This window comes from Petromyzon marinus, chromosome 62 (assembly GCF_048934315.1).
Source record: "Petromyzon marinus isolate PM22_M1 ecotype Great Lakes invasive population chromosome 62, UKy_Petmar_22M1.pri1.0, whole genome shotgun sequence".
Classification (NCBI taxonomy): Eukaryota; Metazoa; Chordata; class Hyperoartia; order Petromyzontiformes; family Petromyzontidae; genus Petromyzon; species Petromyzon marinus.
In genome coordinates, this window is record NC_133728.1 from 3,847,608 (window position 1) to 3,866,550 (window position 18,943).

General features: G+C 43.6%; 1 protein-coding gene across 1 annotated transcript in view; it reads right to left on the bottom strand.

The window, feature by feature from the left end:
- Positions 1 to 18,943, bottom strand: part of LOC116955893 (uncharacterized) — an 83,525-nt gene that overhangs the window by 19,144 nt on the left and 45,438 nt on the right. The window contains exons 5-8 of the mRNA XM_032977227.2: positions 14,879 to 15,169; positions 13,638 to 13,976; positions 6,523 to 6,681; positions 6,376 to 6,397 (exon numbers count right to left, since the gene is read on the bottom strand). Of these exons, the coding sequence (XP_032833118.1) occupies positions 6,376 to 6,397; positions 6,523 to 6,681; positions 13,638 to 13,976; positions 14,879 to 15,169 (811 nt within the window). The remainder of the gene's footprint in view (positions 1 to 6,375; positions 6,398 to 6,522; positions 6,682 to 13,637; positions 13,977 to 14,878; positions 15,170 to 18,943) is intronic.

The following is an 18,943-nucleotide window of genomic DNA, read 5'->3' on the forward strand; positions in this document are numbered from 1 at the left end:
GTAGGCTCACATGCCATTGACTTTTCCAAGACGGAGGTTCTTTGTAAGCCATCTGGCTTCCATGAGAGATTCGTTCATGAGGCTATCCACATATACAAACACAGAGACAATTTCAACCGAGAAGATGGATTCTATCTTAGCAATCATTGGAAAGATTTGATCAATCATTTCAGTTCTTGATTGATTGTTCACGCTTACAGTGGCTTTCAGACAGCATACATAAAAACAAATTTCGTCTCCCCCCTCCTCTTTTCAAAAAATAGATGGACTAGTCCTGGCAAACAGCCAATCGTTGCGCGTGACGCAAACGTTATTTTTATATATAAATAAATAAATATGCCGTTTTCAAAATAAATTTATGCAAACCGACACACCTGATGATGACCGTTTGAGTTATGGTCGAAACGTCGTGAGAATTTTTTATTGTTTTATATATATTTTGTTATTTTGTTGTTTCTCTTCAACGTGACTTTACCGAAAAAACTAAGAATATGAATTACTGCAGTCACGAAAGCTTTAAATCAAAATTTAATCGCCTCTACGGGGAGGGTTTTCACATAACTTTAAGATCCTTCAACAAACTCCGGGATAAGAAAGCTCAGCTGATCGAGTCTCTCACCTTCCTGAAGAGATGCCGCGACTCTGGGGTAATACCAATCGCATTTACACTCACCTCTGCTACTGTAACTTCTTCTAATGCGAAACGAATTCTTTTCAAAACTAGCTTAGCTCTTATCTCAGAAAAAATCAGACTTATACGCACAGAACTAGATCAGTTAGACAAGACACTCTACAAATCACACTTATCATTGACGGCAATAATGTCCACATCGGATTGGGAACATGTAGACAATATGACTGCCTCTTCAGCTGCTACTATGTCGACCAAATGTAAGGAAAACCTGATTTCCAAATTTAACCTCCTTTTCAACAAAAGACCGGACCCACACACCAAAAAGTTAGACGTTAATAAAGTCGTAATTAATCGCAGTAACAGTTCTATTTCCGATGGTCTGAAATCCGTTTTAGCTAAAGGTCTAAACTTTGCAGTCACACCTAAACACATACCAGTTAATGATATAATTGCCCAAGTAGACGTTGCTCTCAGGGGCCTGGGTCACATCGCTGCAGACGTAGCAAGATCTGAAATCACTGCAACCCGCAAAAACGCTAAGATGCCAGCTAGCAACCTCAGCAAAGATGAGCGTTTTGAATTATATAAATTAAAAAAGAGGAATGATATTGTAGTTCTCTCAGCTGACAAAGGCAATGCTACTGTTATCATGGATAAAATAGAATACAACAACAAAATTAAAGAATTACTCGACGATGGTAGTTATACAAAAATAAAAAGAGATCCCACCAACAGCCTCGTCACACAAACCAACAAAATAATTTCTGATTCAACCGCATTAATTGATCAATCTAAACAGTTTTCGTTGAAACCTTCTGCTGCCAGGCCACCAAGATTATACGGCTTACCAAAAATACATAAAGTTGATACACCTCTTCGTCCCATAGTCTCTACTATCAGCTCCCCCACCTACAAACTAGCTCGTTTTTTGTCTGAAATCCTGCGTCCTTTCACTGGAAAGACCACCTCTGCGGTACAAAATTCTACTCACCTGGTATCAACAATCAAGGGTATTTCCCTGTCCCCAGACGACCTGCTTGTCAGTTTTGATGTAGTTTCCTTATTCACCAAGGTTCCTGTACCTGACACCATTGCAATCATTGAAGACTTGGTTCATCAAGGACTAAACACTGAGGTACCCCCCCTGGTGAGACACTGTTTAACCAATACATACTTCACTTGGAATGGAACTTTCTACAAACAAACTGAGGGCACCCCAATGGGCTCCCCCCTTTCTCCAGTTATAGCTAACATTTTCATGGAGAAATTTGAGACTGACGCCATCCAGACTGCCACTCTGCGCCCAACCTTATGGAAGAGGTACGTGGATGACACTTTTGTCATCTGGCCACATGGCCGGCCTGCTCTAGACCAATTCTTCGACCACATCAATTCCATACACCCAGCCATCAGATTTACCATGGAAGTCGAAATAGATGGCAAGATACCTTTTTTGGATGTCCTAATTAAAAAGAGACCTGATGGTTCAATGAGCCACTCTGTCTACAGGAAAGCTACCCATACGGATGCTTATCTGAAACCGGATTCCCACCACCATCCATCACAGAAGAATTCTCTCATCAAGACTCTGTATCATAGAGCCCAATGCATATCCGACCAGGAACACATAAGCAGTGAACTCAAGCACGTACACCAAGCTCTTAGGGCTAATGGTTACTCCGACTATACAATCCGCAAAGCTATCACTCAAACCATGAAGAAGAACCCTCTTGAGGAGCCTTTCAAAACCATCACTTTACCCTACATTGCTGGGATCACAAAAAAGATCTCCAAAATCTTGAATAAACACAAGATCCAGGTCCGTTTCAACACATTACATAAAATCCGTGATCTGGTTCCGTCTGTAAAAGATGTGATTCCGGACATACAATACCCTGGTGTCTACAAACTAAGTTGCCTCTGTGGTAGTAGTTACATTGGAGAAACCAAACGCCATATCTCGGACCGCATTCGTGAACATAAAGCAGACCTTAAACACGGTAGGACCAACACCTCGGCCGTAGCAGATCATTGTTCTAATTCAGTAGGCTCACATGCCATTGACTTTTCCAAGACGGAGGTTCTTTGTAAGCCATCTGGCTTCCATGAGAGATTCGTTCATGAGGCTATCCACATATACAAACACAGAGACAATTTCAACCGAGAAGATGGATTCTATCTTAGCAATCATTGGAAAGATTTGATCAATCATTTCAGTTCTTGATTGATTGTTCACGCTTACAGTGGCTTTCAGACAGCATACATAAAAACAAATTTCGTCTCCCCCCTCCTCTTTTCAAAAAATAGATGGACTAGTCCTGGCAAACAGCCAATCGTTGCGCGTGACGCAAACGTTATTTTTATATATAAATAAATAAATATGCCGTTTTCAAAATAAATTTATGCAAACCGACACACCTGATGATGACCGTTTGAGTTATGGTCGAAACGTCGTGAGAATTTTTTATTGTTTTATATATATTTTGTTATTTTGTTGTTTCTCTTCAACGTGACTTTACCGAAAAAACTAAGAATATGAATTACTGCAGTCACGAAAGCTTTAAATCAAAATTTAATCGCCTCTACGGGGAGGGTTTTCACATAACTTTAAGATCCTTCAACAAACTCCGGGATAAGAAAGCTCAGCTGATCGAGTCTCTCACCTTCCTGAAGAGATGCCGCGACTCTGGGGTAATACCAATCGCATTTACACTCACCTCTGCTACTGTAACTTCTTCTAATGCGAAACGAATTCTTTTCAAAACTAGCTTAGCTCTTATCTCAGAAAAGATCAGACTTATACGCACAGAACTAGATCAGTTAGACAAGACACTCTACAAATCACACTTATCATTGACGGCAATAATGTCCACATCGGATTGGGAACATGTAGACAATATGACTGCCTCTTCAGCTGCTACTATGTCGACCAAATGTAAGGAAAACCTGATTTCCAAATTTAACCTCCTTTTCAACAAAAGACCGGACCCACACACCAAAAAGTTAGACATTAATAAAGTCGTAATTAATCGCAGTAACAGTTCTATTTCCGATGGTCTGAAATCCGTTTTAGCTAAAGGTCTAAACTTTGCAGTCACACCTAAACACATACCAGTTAATGATATAATTGCCCAAGTAGACGTTGCTCTCAGGGGCCTGGGTCACATCGCTGCAGACGTAGCAAGATCTGAAATCGCTGCAACCCTCAAAAACGCTAAGATGCCAGCTAGCAACCTCAGCAAAGATGAGCGTTTTGAATTATATAAATTAAAAAAGAGGAATGATATTGTAGTTCTCTCAGCTGACAAAGGCAATGCTACTGTTATCATGGATAAAATAGAATACAACAACAAAATTAAAGAATTACTCGACGATGGTAGTTATACAAAAATAAAAAGAGATCCCACCAACAGCCTCGTCACACAAACCAACAAAATAATTTCTGATTCAACCGCATTAATTGATCAATCTAAACAGTTTTCGTTGAAACCTTCTGCTGCCAGGCCACCAAGATTATACGGCTTACCAAAAATACATAAAGTTGATACACCTCTTCGTCCCATAGTCTCTACTATCAGCTCCCCCACCTACAAACTAGCTCGTTTTTTGTCTGAAATCCTGCGTCCTTTCACTGGAAAGACCACCTCTGCGGTACAAAATTCTACTCACCTGGTATCAACAATCAAGGGTATTTCCCTGTCCCCAGACGACCTGCTTGTCAGTTTTGATGTAGTTTCCTTATTCACCAAGGTTCCTGTACCTGACACCATTGCAATCATTGAAGACTTGGTTCATCAAGGACTAAACACTGAGGTACCCCCCCTGGTGAGACACTGTTTAACCAATACATACTTCACTTGGAATGGAACTTTCTACAAACAAACTGAGGGCACCCCAATGGGCTCCCCCCTTTCTCCAGTTATAGCTAACATTTTCATGGAGAAATTTGAGACTGACGCCATCCAGACTGCCACTCTGCGCCCAACCTTATGGAAGAGGTACGTGGATGACACTTTTGTCATCTGGCCACATGGCCGGCCTGCTCTAGACCAATTCTTCGACCACATCAATTCCATACACCCAGCCATCAGATTTACCATGGAAGTCGAAATAGATGGCAAGATACCTTTTTTGGATGTCCTAATTAAAAAGAGACCTGATGGTTCAATGAGCCACTCTGTCTACAGGAAAGCTACCCATACGGATGCTTATCTGAAACCGGATTCCCACCACCATCCATCACAGAAGAATTCTCTCATCAAGACTCTGTATCATAGAGCCCAATGCATATCCGACCAGGAACACATAAGCAGTGAACTCAAGCACGTACACCAAGCTCTTAGGGCTAATGGTTACTCCGACTATACAATCCGCAAAGCTATCACTCAAACCATGAAGAAGAACCCTCTTGAGGAGCCTTTCAAAACCATCACTTTACCCTACATTGCTGGGATCACAAAAAAGATCTCCAAAATCTTGAATAAACACAAGATCCAGGTCCGTTTCAACACATTACATAAAATCCGTGATCTGGTTCCGTCTGTAAAAGATGTGATTCCGGACATACAATACCCTGGTGTCTACAAACTAAGTTGCCTCTGTGGTAGTAGTTACATTGGAGAAACCAAACGCCATATCTCGGACCGCATTCGTGAACATAAAGCAGACCTTAAACACGGTAGGACCAACACCTCGGCCGTAGCAGATCATTGTTCTAATTCAGTAGGCTCACATGCCATTGACTTTTCCAAGACGGAGGTTCTTTGTAAGCCATCTGGCTTCCATGAGAGATTCGTTCATGAGGCTATCCACATATACAAACACAGAGACAATTTCAACCGAGAAGATGGATTCTATCTTAGCAATCATTGGAAAGATTTGATCAATCATTTCAGTTCTTGATTGATTGTTCACGCTTACAGTGGCTTTCAGACAGCATACATAAAAACAAATTTCGTCTCCCCCCTCCTCTTTTCAAAAAATAGATGGACTAGTCCTGGCAAACAGCCAATCGTTGCGCGTGACGCAAACGTTATTTTTATATATAAATAAATAAATATGCCGTTTTCAAAATAAATTTATGCAAACCGACACACCTGATGATGACCGTTTGAGTTATGGTCGAAACGTCGTGAGAATTTTTTATTGTTTTATATATATTTTGTTATTTTGTTGTTTCTCTTCAACGTGACTTTACCGAAAAAACTAAGAATATGAATTACTGCAGTCACGAAAGCTTTAAATCAAAAATTCATTAACTTGTTGTTCAGAAGCGACCTGGCCACCGTCACAAATGATAGCAAGCTCAACAAATTGGCTCTGATCATTTGGACGTTTATATATTTCGATATTTTATATATTTCAATATAAGCGTGGAGGGAAAAACCGGAGGACCCAGAGAAAAATCCACGCGATCACGGCGAGAGAGAGAGAGAGACGCAAACTCCAAATACACAGGAGGCGTCAGGGGTCGGGATCTAACCTACGACCTCCTGTATACCAGGCGAGGTAGTTAACATCTCCTAGCCACCGTGATGATGATGATGAGAGAGAGACACGCAAACTCCAAATATACAGCAGCAGCAGGCGTCAGGGGTCGGGATCGAACCTACAACCTCCTGTACACCAGGCGAGGTAAACAACATCTCGCCATGCTGAGGTCAAGCGGCGTGTGACCTCGTTGGGCGCATCGGAGAAGCGGGGTGTGGGTGGGGGGGCCACCACCACCACCACCAACTCACCTCACGGTCTCCACTTGAGCCTCTGTGGGGAATGGAGAGGGAGGGAGGGGAAAAAAAGAGAGCACGTTGATTTTGTTGCACAATGGTAAAGCACGGTAAAGCTTTCATTTTACAAGAGGTGGGGGGGGAGTGGGGGGGGTCCCTCACTCGTCTTCTTGTTGGCCTTGGGCGGCGGGCTCTTTTTCTGCTTGCGCTTCCGTCGGCACATGAGGATGAGCAGCAGCAGCAGCAGGAGCAGCAGCAGGCCGCCCACTCCGCCCACCACGCCGCCGATGATGGCCGAGCGCGTCGCAGGCCACGGGTCCTCTGTGACGCGGGGGGGGAGGGGGGAGGTAGGGGGGGTGAACGCGAGTTAGTAAGGAAGTCTTACTGGTGTTGGGAAACACGAGTTAGTAAGTCTTAGTAAGTCTTACTGTGTTTGTCAAGGGGTGCCTCTGTGGATGTGTATGCTTTAACTGTAACATAGCCATTTCTGTGACCAGTCACAAGCTAATCACTCAGCTATTTCAATGCTAAATTCTATGCTAATTCCTTTGTCAAGGCGCTTTGTTTCTTCTCACACAGCTTAAAGGTCACGATCTGAGCGTGGCTGTGTTCGCTCCAGCGCTGTCCTCCAGACAGTCTCGTCCCTTCACCTGATGAAGGCCGCTTGTGTTGTGGCCGAAACGTCGTGAGAATTTTATTGTGTTATTTTATTTTATCAATTTATTATTTTATTCTCATTCTACGTGACTTTACCGAAAGAACCAAAGAAGAGAAACACAAGTTAGTAAGCCTTACTGTGTATAGAGAAACACAAGTTAGTAAGTCTTACTAGTGTAGAGAAACACACAAGTTAGTAAGTCTTACTGATGTAGATAAACACAAGTTAGTAAGTCTTACTGGTGTAGAGAAACACAAGTTAGTAAGTCTTACTAGTGTGTAGAGAAACACAAGTTAGTAAGTCTTACTGGTGTAGAGAAACACAAGTTAGTAAGTCTTACTGGTGTAGATAAACACAAGTTAGTAAGTCTTACTGGTGTAGAGAAACACAAGTTAGTAAGTCTTACTAGTGTGTAGAGAAACACAAGTTAGTAAGTCTTACTGGTGTAGAGAAACACAAGTTAGTAAGTCTCACTAGTGTAGAGAAACACAAGTTAGTAAGTTTTACTGTGTATAGAGAAACACAAGTTAGTAAGTCTTACTAGTGTGTAGAGAAACACAAGTTAGTAAGTCTTACTAGTGTGTAGAGAAACACAAGTTAGTAAGTCTTACTGTGTGTAGAGAAACACAAGTTAGTAAGTCTTACTGGTGTACAGAAACACAAGTTAGTATGTCTTACTAGTGTGTGGAGAAACACAAGTTAGTAAGTCTTACTAGTGTGTAGAGAAACACAAATTAGTAAGTCTTACTGTGTGTAGAGAAACACAAGTTAGTAAGTCTTACTGGTGTAGAGAAACACAAGTTAGTAAGTCTTACTGGTGTGTAGAGAAACACAAGTTAGTAAGTCTTACTGGTGTAGAGAAACACAAGTTAGTAAGTCTTACTAGTGTGTAGAGAAACACAAGTTAGTAAGTCTTACTGTGTGTAGCGAAACACAAGTTAGTAAGTCTTACTAGTGTGTAGAGAAACACAAATTAGTAAGTCTTACTGTGTGTAGAGAAACACAAGTTAGTAAGTCTTACTAGTGTGTAGAGAAACACAAGTTAGTAAGTCTTACTAGTGTGTAGAGAAACACAAGTTAGTAAGTCTTACTGGTGTAGAGAAACACAAGTTAGTAAGTTTTACTTATGTGTGGGGAAACATAAGTTAGTAAGTCTTACTGTGTGTGGAGAAACACAAGTTAATAAGTCTTACTAGTGTAGAGAAACACAAGTTAGTAAGTCTTACTGTGTGTAGAGAAACGCAAGTTAGTAAGTCTTACTGGTGTAGAGAAACACAAGTTAGTAAGACTTACTAGTGTGTAGAGAAACACAAGTTAGTAAGTCTTACTGGTGTAGAGAAACACAAGTTAGTAAGTCTTACTAGTGTAGAGAAACACAAGTTAGTAAGCCTTACTGTGTATAGAGAAACACAAGTTAGTAAGTCTTACTAGTGTGTAGAGAAACACAAGTTAGTAAGTCTTACTAGTGTGTAGAGAAACACAAGTTAGTAAGTCTTACTGTGTGTAGAGAAACACAAGTTAGTAAGTCTTACTGGTGTACAGAAACACAAGTTAGTATGTCTTACTAGTGTGTGGAGAAACACAAGTTAGTAAGTCTTACTAGTGTGTAGAGAAACACAAATTAGTAAGTCTTACTGTGTGTAGAGAAACACAAGTTAGTAAGTCTTACTGGTGTAGAGAAACACAAGTTAGTAAGTCTTACTGGTGTGTAGAGAAACACAAGTTAGTAAGTCTTACTGGTGTAGAGAAACACAAGTTAGTAAGTCTTACTGGTGTGTAGAAAAACACAAGTTAGTAAGTCTCACTGTGTGTAGAGAAACACAAGTTAGTAAGTCTTACTTGTGTAGAGAAACACAAGTTAGTAAATCTTACTAGTGTAGAGAAACACAAGTTAGTAAGTCTTACTGGTGTGTAGAGAAACACAAGTTATTAAGTCTTACTAGTGTGTAGAGAAACACAAGTTAGTAAGTCTTACTGTGTGTAGAGAAACACAAGTTAGTAAGTCTTACTAGTGTAGAGAAACACAAGTTAGTAAGTCTTACTAGTGTAGAGAAACACACGTTAGTAAGTCTTACTGGTGTGTAGAGAAACACAAGTTAGTAAGTCTTACTGTGTGTAGAGAAACACAAGTTAGTAAGTCTTACTAGTGTGTAGAGAAACACAAGTTAGTAAGTCTTACTGGTGTAGAGAAACACAAGTTAGTAAGTCTTACTAGTGTGTAGAGAAACATAAGTTAGTAAGTCTTACTGTGTGTAGAGAAACACAAGTTAGTAAGTCTTACTGGTGTGTAGAGAAACACAAGTTAGTAAGTCTTACTACTGTGTAGAGAAACACAAGTTAGTAAGTCTTACTGTGTGTAGAGAAACACAAGTTAGTAAGTCTTACTGGTGTGCAGAGAAACACAAGTTAGTAAGTCTTACTAGTGTGTAGAGAAACACAAGTTAGTAAGTCTTACTGTGTGTAGAGAAACACAAGTTAGTAAGTCTTACTAGTGTAGAGAAACACAAGTTAGTAAGTTTTACTGTGTGTATAGAAACACAAGTTAGTAAGTCTTACTAGTATGTAGAGAAACACAAGTTAGTAAGTCTTACTGGTGTAGAGAAACACAAGTTAGTAAGTCTTACTAGTGTAGAGAAACACAAGTTAGTAAGTCTTACTGTGTGTAGAGAAACACAAGTTAGTAAGTCTTACTGGTGTGTAGAGAAACACAAGTTAGTAAGTCTTACTAGTGTGTAGAGAAACACAAGTTAGTAAGTCTTACTGTGTGTAGAGAAACACAAGTTAGTAAGTCTTACTGGTGTAAATAAACACAAGTTAGTAAGTCTTACTAGTGTGTAGAGAAACACAAGTTAGTAAGTCTTACTAGTATGTAGAGAAACACAAGTTAGTAAGTCTTACTAGTGTGTAGAGAAACACAAGTTAGTAAGTCTTACTGGTGTAGAGAAACACAAGTTAGTAAGTCTTACTGGTGTGTAGAGAAACACAAGTTAGTAAGTCTTACTAGTGTGTAGAGAAAGACAAGTTAGTAAGTCTTACTGGTGTAGAGAAACACAAGTTAGTAAGTCTTACTAGTGTGTAGAGAAACACGAGTTAGTAAGTCTTACTAGTGTGTAGAGAAACACAAGTTAGTAAGTCTTACTGGTGTGTGAAGAAACACAAGTTAGTAAGTTTTACTGTGTGTAGAGAAACACAAGTGAGTAAGTCTTACTAGTGTGTAGAGAAACACAAGTTAGTAAGTCTTACTGGTGTAGAGAAACACAAGTTAGTAAGTTTTACTAGTGTGTAGAAAAACACAAGTTAGTATGTCTTACTGGTGTAGAGAAACACAAGTTAGTATGTCTTACTGGTGTGTAGAGAAACAAGATAGTAAGTCTTACTAGTGTAGATAAACACAAGTTAGTAAGTCTTACTAGTGTGTAGAGAAACACAAGTTAGTAGGTCTTACTGTGTGTAGAGAAACACAAGTTAGTAAGTCTTACTGGTGTGTAGAGAAACACAAGTTAGTAAGTCTTACTGGTGTAGAGAAACACAAGTTAGTAAGTCTTACTGGTGTAGAGAAACACAAGTTAGTAAGTATTACTAGTGTGTAGAGAAACACAAGTTAGTAAGTCTTACTAGTGTAGAGAAACACAAGTTAGTAAGTCTTACTGGTGTAGAGAAACACAAGTTAGTAAGTCTTACTAGTGCGTAGAGAAACACAAGTTAGTAAGTCTTACTGTGTGTAGAGAAACACAAGTTAGTAAGTCTTACTGGTGTAAATAAACACAAGTTAGTAAGTCTTACTAGTGTGTAGAGAAACACAAGTTAGTAAGTCTTACTAGTATGTAGAGAAACACAAGTTAGTAAGTCTTACTAGTGTGTAGAGAAACACAAGTTAGTAAGTCTTACTGGTGTAGAGAAACACAAGTTAGTAAGTCTTACTGGTGTGTAGAGAAACACAAGTTAGTAAGTCTTACTAGTGTGTAGAGAAAGACAAGTTAGTAAGTCTTACTGGTGTAGAGAAACACAAGTTAGTAAGTCTTACTAGTGTGTAGAGAAACACGAGTTAGTAAGTCTTACTAGTGTGTAGAGAAACACAAGTTAGTAAGTCTTACTGGTGTGTGAAGAAACACAAGTTAGTAAGTTTTACTGTGTGTAGAGAAACACAAGTGAGTAAGTCTTACTAGTGTGTAGAGAAACACAAGTTAGTAAGTCTTACTGGTGTAGAGAAACACAAGTTAGTAAGTTTTACTAGTGTGTAGAAAAACACAAGTTAGTATGTCTTACTGGTGTAGAGAAACACAAGTTAGTATGTCTTACTGGTGTGTAGAAAAACAAGATAGTAAGTCTTACTAGTGTAGATAAACACAAGTTAGTAAGTCTTACTAGTGTGTAGAGAAACACAAGTTAGTAAGTCTTACTGTGTGTAGAGAAACACAAGTTAGTAAGTCTTACTGGTGTGTAGAGAAACACAAGTTAGTAAGTCTTACTGGTGTAGAGAAACACAAGTTAGTAAGTCTTACTGGTGTAGAGAAACACAAGTTAGTAAGTATTACTAGTGTGTAGAGAAACACAAGTTAGTAAGTCTTACTAGTGTAGAGAAACACAAGTTAGTAAGTCTTACTGGTGTAGAGAAACACAAGTTAGTAAGTCTTACTAGTGCGTAGAGAAACACAAGTTAGTAAGTCTTACTAGTGTAGAGAAACACAAGTTAGTAAGTCTTACTGGTGTAGAGAAACACAAGTTACTAAGTCTTACTGGTGTGTGGGGAAACACAAGTTAGTAAGTCTTACTGGTGTGTAGAAAAACACAAGTTAGTAAGTCTTACTGGTGTGTAGAGAAACACAAGTTAGTAAGTCTTACTGTGTGTAGATAAACACAAGTTAGTAAGTCTTACTGTGTGTAGAGAAACACAAGTTAGTAAGTCTTCCTGTGCGTAGAGAAACACAAGTTAGTATGTCTTACTGTGTGTAGAGAAACACAAGTTAGTAAGTCTTACTAGTGTGTAGAGAAACACAAGTTAGTAAGTCTTACTGTGTGTAGAGAAACACAAGTTAGTAAGTCTTACTGGTGTACAGAAACACAAGTTAGTATGTCTTACTAGTGTGTAGAGAACACAAGTTAGTAAGTCTTACTGGTGTGTAGAGAAACACAAGTTAGTAAGTCTTACTGTGTGTAGAGAAACACAAGTTAGTAAGTCTTACTGGTGTGTAGAGAAACACAAGTTAGTAAGTCTTACTGTGTGTAGAGAAACACAAGTTAGTAAGTCTTACTAGTGTGTAGAGAAACACAAGTTAGTAAGTCTTACTGTGTGTAGAGAAACACAAGTTAGTAAGTCTTACTGTGTGTAGAGAAACACAAGTTAGTAAGTCTTACTGTGTGTAGAGAAACACAAGTTAGTAAGTCTTACTAGTGTAGAGAAACACAAGTTAGTAAGTCTTACTGTGTGTAGAGAAACACAAGTTAGTAAGTCTTACTAGTGTGGAGAAACACAAGTTAGTAAGTCTTACTGGTGTGTAGAGAAACACAAGTTAGTAAGTCTTACTGTGTGTAGAGAAACACAAGTTAGTAAGTCTTACTAGTGTGTAGAGAAACACAAATTAGTAAGTCTTACTGTGTGTAGAGAAACACAAGTTAGTAAGTCTTACTGTGTGTAGAGAAACACAAGTTAGTAAGTCTTACTGGTGTGGGGAAACACAAATTAGTAAGTCAAGTGCATTTCTAATCTTGCACTCGCACGAGCCCAGTCTGTCACGAATGTGCACCGATCACATGTACTTAGTGAGCTCTTTGGAACGACACCGTTTTAAATGATCTTGCACAACTGGCTCCTCAGGCTCAGGCTCAGGCACGGATTCCCTGTGATGTGAGCTTGCTTACTCCTTCCAGGTCTTACAGGGACAGCGCTGATGGCATCGCCCCTACTGGGCATCTGTGAATAAGAGCCTCAAAGCTCATCGGACTTCTACAGTATAAATAAATGTTATGATCCTGGTACTTGGTTCGCACGCGGCTGGCAACGGCAAATCGCCGTGGGCTGAGAACTGACGTGGGTCTGCTGAGGCCCGGTGCACGTCGACCAGCAAGATAGGACGGAGCAGACAAATGCATAACTCCTGGAGACGAGTCGCCATGGTTTAACAGACAGCTGCTTTAGCTCGTCTCACATCGAGGTCGAGATGAGATCATGCATCCAGAAGTATCACATGAGCTGTGGCGGTGAGCACCGCATAGTCTGTGACAGGGCAATTAGGGCAAGTGCCGTTGGCGAGGAGTGGTTAGCGCCTTGTACACACACACCACACCCAGACAAAGGTCCCCCCATGTAACCTTTAACAGGGCGGTTAGTGTGGCAAGTTCTGAAAGTCTGAAGCGTAAATAAAAGTTTCTTTCAAAACGTGCAACAAAAAGGTATAAAATATATGTAAAAAAAAATGCGTAACGAAAATATCTAAAAGCCCACAAAGTAACTTGGGAGCCAAATTCCACAGGCCAAACGTAGAAAATCTCGAGAAAACGCTTATCCATCTCTTCCACCAGACCGGAGATAAAAAAAAAGTGTGGCTAACAAAGACACACGCTGGCGTAACCGCAGGTCAACGATGGCAACCGTCCAACCAAAATAAACTGCGCTGCAGACCTGTCAGGGCGATAGACGCGCTAGACTGCGGTCCCGTGCACGGCATCGCCGTGAACTTGTAGCTCCCCCTGTCCTGCACTTGCGACAGCTTGATGCGCAGGGACCCATTGGCGTAGGCCGCAGTCCGACCGACGTAGTTGTTTCCTTCGGAAAACTCCTGCGGCTCCGCTCCGCTCCCCGGCAGGATCCAGCTCGCCACCGTCTGCACGCCGAACGTCCACGAGACGTTGGCCTTGCCGAAGAAGGCATAGCTCAAGGACAGCGTGGAGTCGAGGCCAGGCGTCGAGATAATAGAGGTGCTGGGCACGGTCAGGGACGCCACGCCGCTGGTCGTCGCGCCTGCAGAGCAGTCGGGAGAGCGGTGGTGATGACGCGGTTCTGGATGTTCACATCAATGGCGCCATTTTGTTTTCAGGGTAGCCATTTTGTTATTTTTCCAGTGATGCCATTTTTTGGGTTTTCATGACCCCCGTTTTTTTATTTTTAATGTTTGAGTTTTGGCTCATTGTCAAGTTTCCCCCCAGGGCTGCGACGATGTGAATCTAAGTTGTGGAGGGAATTATAGATGTGCAGGGAAGTCTGGATGTGGATGCGGGGCTACCTGAGCAGAAGGGTGGGGCCTACCCGAGTGGTGGCTGGGGTTGTGACGTCGCTCATGCTCAGCACATGGAGGTCCGCTCGCTTCTTCCTTGGGGGGCTGGTGGGTTGAGTGGGCATGGCTATATAGACCTCAGGGAGGGAGCGGCTGCCAGCCCACCACGAGTCCTCAGCTGAGCCTCGCAAGACATTGGCAGGTCTCAATAAATTGCACGCTAGACTCTACTGGGAAGAGACAGTTGAATTCCCACAAAATTGCCCCCCTGTTGCGATTCACCCGTACGAAGAGGCGCTCGGTGGATTGACACATTGAGGGATCGTGAGAAACAGCGATGGCCTGGGAGGATAGGCCATCATCCAGCAGTGGATTGACCGTGGCCGACAGTGACTGGACGATGCCGCCGCTGCTGCTGCCGCCCCCAGGTACAATGGCTTTCCGCGTTTATCCGGTTTCTGAATACGCCGGGGTACTTTTCATCATCGCGAATCAGGGGCAAGGGGGGACCTCTCAATAAAATTTGGTGGAGGGGGTGGTGGTGGTGGTGGTGGTAGTAATGGTGGGGGGGGGGGGAGGGGAGAAGTGGTGGTGGTGGAGGGAAAGTGGGACTTCTTCTCTGTCCATCTCTCTCCATCCCTTTACTCACATTCGAGCTCCAGCAGCACGGGCGCGCTCGTCCTATTGCTCACTGGGTTCACCGCACGGCACGAGTAACTGCCGCGGTGGCTGAATGTCAAGTTGCCGATGGTGTAGTCCGCGTGGTCGGGGCTCGCGGCAGCGGGCGCGAGCGTGGCGAGGAGGTCGCCATACTTATAGAAGGAGAACACGAGGCCGGCGCCGCTGGCGACGCTCGCTGCCGAGCACCGCAGGGTGGCGCTGCCGCCAAGTTTGGGCGGCGAGGGCGGAAGCAGTTGCAGCGTCGCGTTGGCGATGACCTCTACGCGGAGTCGTGTGGTGGTGGCGGTGGGTGGGGGGGGGGGGGCGGAGGGGGTGATGGGGGAGGAGATTGATGGATAAGTTTAAGCGGTGAGGTGGCGAGGCACGAAGGGAGGGGGGGTGGGGAGGTTTCACAATGGCCGCGTCGGAAGCACTGGCAGACACGGTTGGGGGTCATGGGTTCGAGACTTGGGTCCGGCTGTGCGAGTGTTTGCTAAAATGCGGCGAGTTGGCACAGTAGGGGGTACAGCTTGGTGCATCTGCCGGTTATCTCAGTCAGCGGACCCATGGCACCTGCTGGGTCTGTCCCGAGATCTCCTGTCAGAGCCTTCGACACTTCACGTGGCCTCAAAGTGCACCGGGCCTGGCACAGGCGTCGTGGTGACATCACCATCACTTAGTGGCAAATGGTGGGTATTGGTATTGGTCTGTTTAACACGTAGGCTTTCGCAACCAAGACCATCCATAATAGAGGGTTTTTAGGGTTAGATCGCCACGTAAATATATGTGTCGTTAAAATCCGCCACCACCCGACACAGCCAATTACCAAGGGTTATCACATAAACAGAACATGCCAATTCGTCACTAGTACAGCACCAGTGTGTAGTGTATCGTGGAGTGTATAATGTAGTGTATAGTGTACTATATATAGTGTAGTGTATAGTGTAGTGTATAGTGTAGTGTATAGTGTAGTGTATAGTGTAGTGTATAGTGTAGTGTATAGTGTAGTGTATACTAGTACAGCACACCGGTTGTGTGTTGGAGAACCAAGCCACAACATTTACAAACTGAGTACGACGTTTCGCCAGTAATTACAACCAGCTTCATCAGGCGGCGGCCAGATTTGTGGAGAAGTCCACCTGTTTCGTTCCTTATATAGAGGCGTAGACGTGGTGACCACCCTTCTGCGCTCTTGTGCAAAGTTGGGGGGGGGGGGGGGTGGGGAGGATTAATGAACGCATGTGCATTATGCGAGCCCTTTGATCTTGTCCTTCCGGTCCATTAGGTGTATTAAAATAGCCGTACCAACGGTAATCCCCAGTGAAGTAAACATTAAATAATTTTCACCGTTTGGATAGCTACCACCTTAGTGCTGCTTGGAAGCAAATCATCAAGTAATACATTGTTTAAATGCATGCCTATAAAGGGCACCATACTTCAAGGAAGGACAAGATCAAAACCGATTGCATAATGCACGTTGACTCATTAAAATCCCCCCACGTTGCACAAGAGCACAGAAGTGTGGTCACCACATCTAACCTGTCCATCGCCTGATGAAGCTAGTTGTAATTACTGGCGAAACGTCGTACTTAAGATTGTAAATGTTGTGGCTGGGATCTAAAACACACCGGTTGTGCCGTACTAGCGACGAATTGGCCACGTTCTGTTTACGTAACAACCCCTTACTAGTTGGCTGTGTCGGGTGGTGGCGGGTTTTAACGATGCATTCATTTATTTAAGTGTCAATCTAACCCAAAAAACCTCTTATGGATGGTATTGGTCTCTTCACAGGTGCTGCTCACTAACACCGCTTGCCCCAACCGTCTGTTAAAGGCTATATGGCGGATCTTTGACCTCCGGTTTTTCCCCTCCTCATTTAGAATCGACGTGCGTTATATTCAGAGTATGCGGTTGCTGCTGCTGCAAAATATTTCCATGTGATGATGACGGCGATGACGACGATGACGACGATGAGCCCCGCTTCCTTGACCCATCATCATTTGCAATAGCGAGGTCACTTCTGAAAAAATAAGAGCTTCATAGCTCAGTGGGGGCCTGACGCTGGGTAAAATAAAAAAAATAAAAAGTTTTAGTTTCACTCTCAGTTTCTGGATGGCGGCGCTCTCCTTTCGTCCGTAATGCCGCCGTTTCTAGCTTCTCTTTCAGCCTCCTCTTGGGATTGAGCGACGCCTTCCCCGACGACCTCTGACCTCCGAGCCGCCTGAGCCACCAGGCCGTCTGCTCCACGGGTCTTCCACAGGGGGCAGATGCCTCGACTTTGACGACCTCGTCTCATTTTGCCCCTCACAGAGAGCGCCTTCGCGGCTCAAGGCGCGCTCCTGCTCAGACGGAGTTTGAAGGCGGGGAATGGAAATTGAGCGGTTTGGATAGCCCCGGGCACCGGGGAAAGGTGGGGGACTGAGGAGTGAGTGACCGTAACACTAGGAGCACACACGGGAGGGCGGGGGGGGGTCACGGAAGGGGCTATATGGGAGGGTCGAGATGAAGTGGAGGGGCGAGGGGGAGAGGAGAGAGGAAGGAGAATGGGCGATGATAGAGAAGAGCCGAGGCTTTCAGAAAGGTACGGAAGGAGGGTATATGAGTGCTCAATGTACAGGGGCACTGCTGAGTCTATGGGCAGTGCTGAGTCTATGGGCAGTGTTGAGTCTATGGTGCAGTGTTGAATCTATGGTGCAGTGTTGAGTCTATGGTGCAGTGTTGAGTCTATGGTGCAGTGTTGAGTCTATGGTGCAGTGTTGAGTCTATGGGCAGTGTTGAGTCTCTGGGCAGTGTTGAGTCTATGGTGCACTGTTGAGTCTATGGGCGGTGTTGAGTCTATGGTGCACTGTTGCGTCTATGGGCGGTGTTGAGTCTATGGTGCAGTGTTGAGTCTATGGTGCAGTGTTGAGTCTATGGGCAGTGCTAAGTCTATGGTGCAGTGTTCAGTCTATGGGCAGTGTTGAGTCTATGGTGCAGTGTTCAGTCTATGGGCAGTGTTGAGTCTATGGGCAGTGTTGAGTCTCTGGGCAGTGTTGAGACTATGGTGCAGTGTTGAGTCTATGGTGCAGTGTTGAGTCTATGGTGCAGTGTTGAGTCTATGGTGCAGTGCTGAGTCAATGGGCAGTGTTGAGTCTATGGTGCAGTGTTGAGTCTATGGGCAGTGTTGAGTCTATGGGCAGTGTTGAGTCTATGGGCAGTGTTCAGTCTATGGTGCAGTGTTCAGTCTTTGGGCAGTGTTGAGTCTATGGTGCAGTGTTGAGTCTATGGGCAGTGTTGAGTCTATGGTGCAGTGTTGAGTCTATGGTGCAGTGTTGAGTCTATGGGCAGTGTTGAGTCTACGGTGCAGTGTTGAGTCTATGGTGCAGTGTTGAGTCTATGGGTAGTGTTGAGTCTATGGGTAGTGTTCAGTCTATGGGCAGTGTTGAGTCTATGGTGCAGTGTTGAGTCTATGGTGCAGTGTTGAGTCTATGGTGCAGTGTTGAGTCTCTGGGCAGTGTTGAGTCTCTGGGCAGTGCTGAGTCTATGGGCAGTGCTGAGTCTCTGGGCAGTGTTGAGTCTATGGTGCAGTGTTGAGTCTATGGTGCAGTGTTGAGTCTATGGTGCAGTGCTGAGTCTATGGGCAGTTTTGAGTGTATGGGCAGTGCTGAGTCTATGGTGCAGTGTTGAGTCTCTGGGCAGTGTTGAGTCTATGGTGCAGTGTTGAGTCTATGGGTAGTGTTGAGTCTATGGGTAGTGTTGAGTCTATGGTGCAGTGTTGAGTCTATGGGCAGTGTTGAGTCTATGGTGCAGTGTTGAGTCTATGGGCAGTGTTGAGTCTCTGGGCAGTGTTGAGTCTCTGGGCAGTGCTGAGTCTCTGGGCAGTGTTGAGTCTATGGTGCAGTGCTGAGTCTATGGGCAGTGTTGAGTCTATGGTGCAGTATTGAGTCTGTGGTGCAGTGTTGAGTCTATGGTGCAGTGCTGAGTCAATGGGCAGTGTTGAGTCTATGGTGCAGTGTTGAGTCTATGGGCAGTGCTAAGTCTATGGTGCAGTGTTGAGTCTATGGTCCAGTGTTGA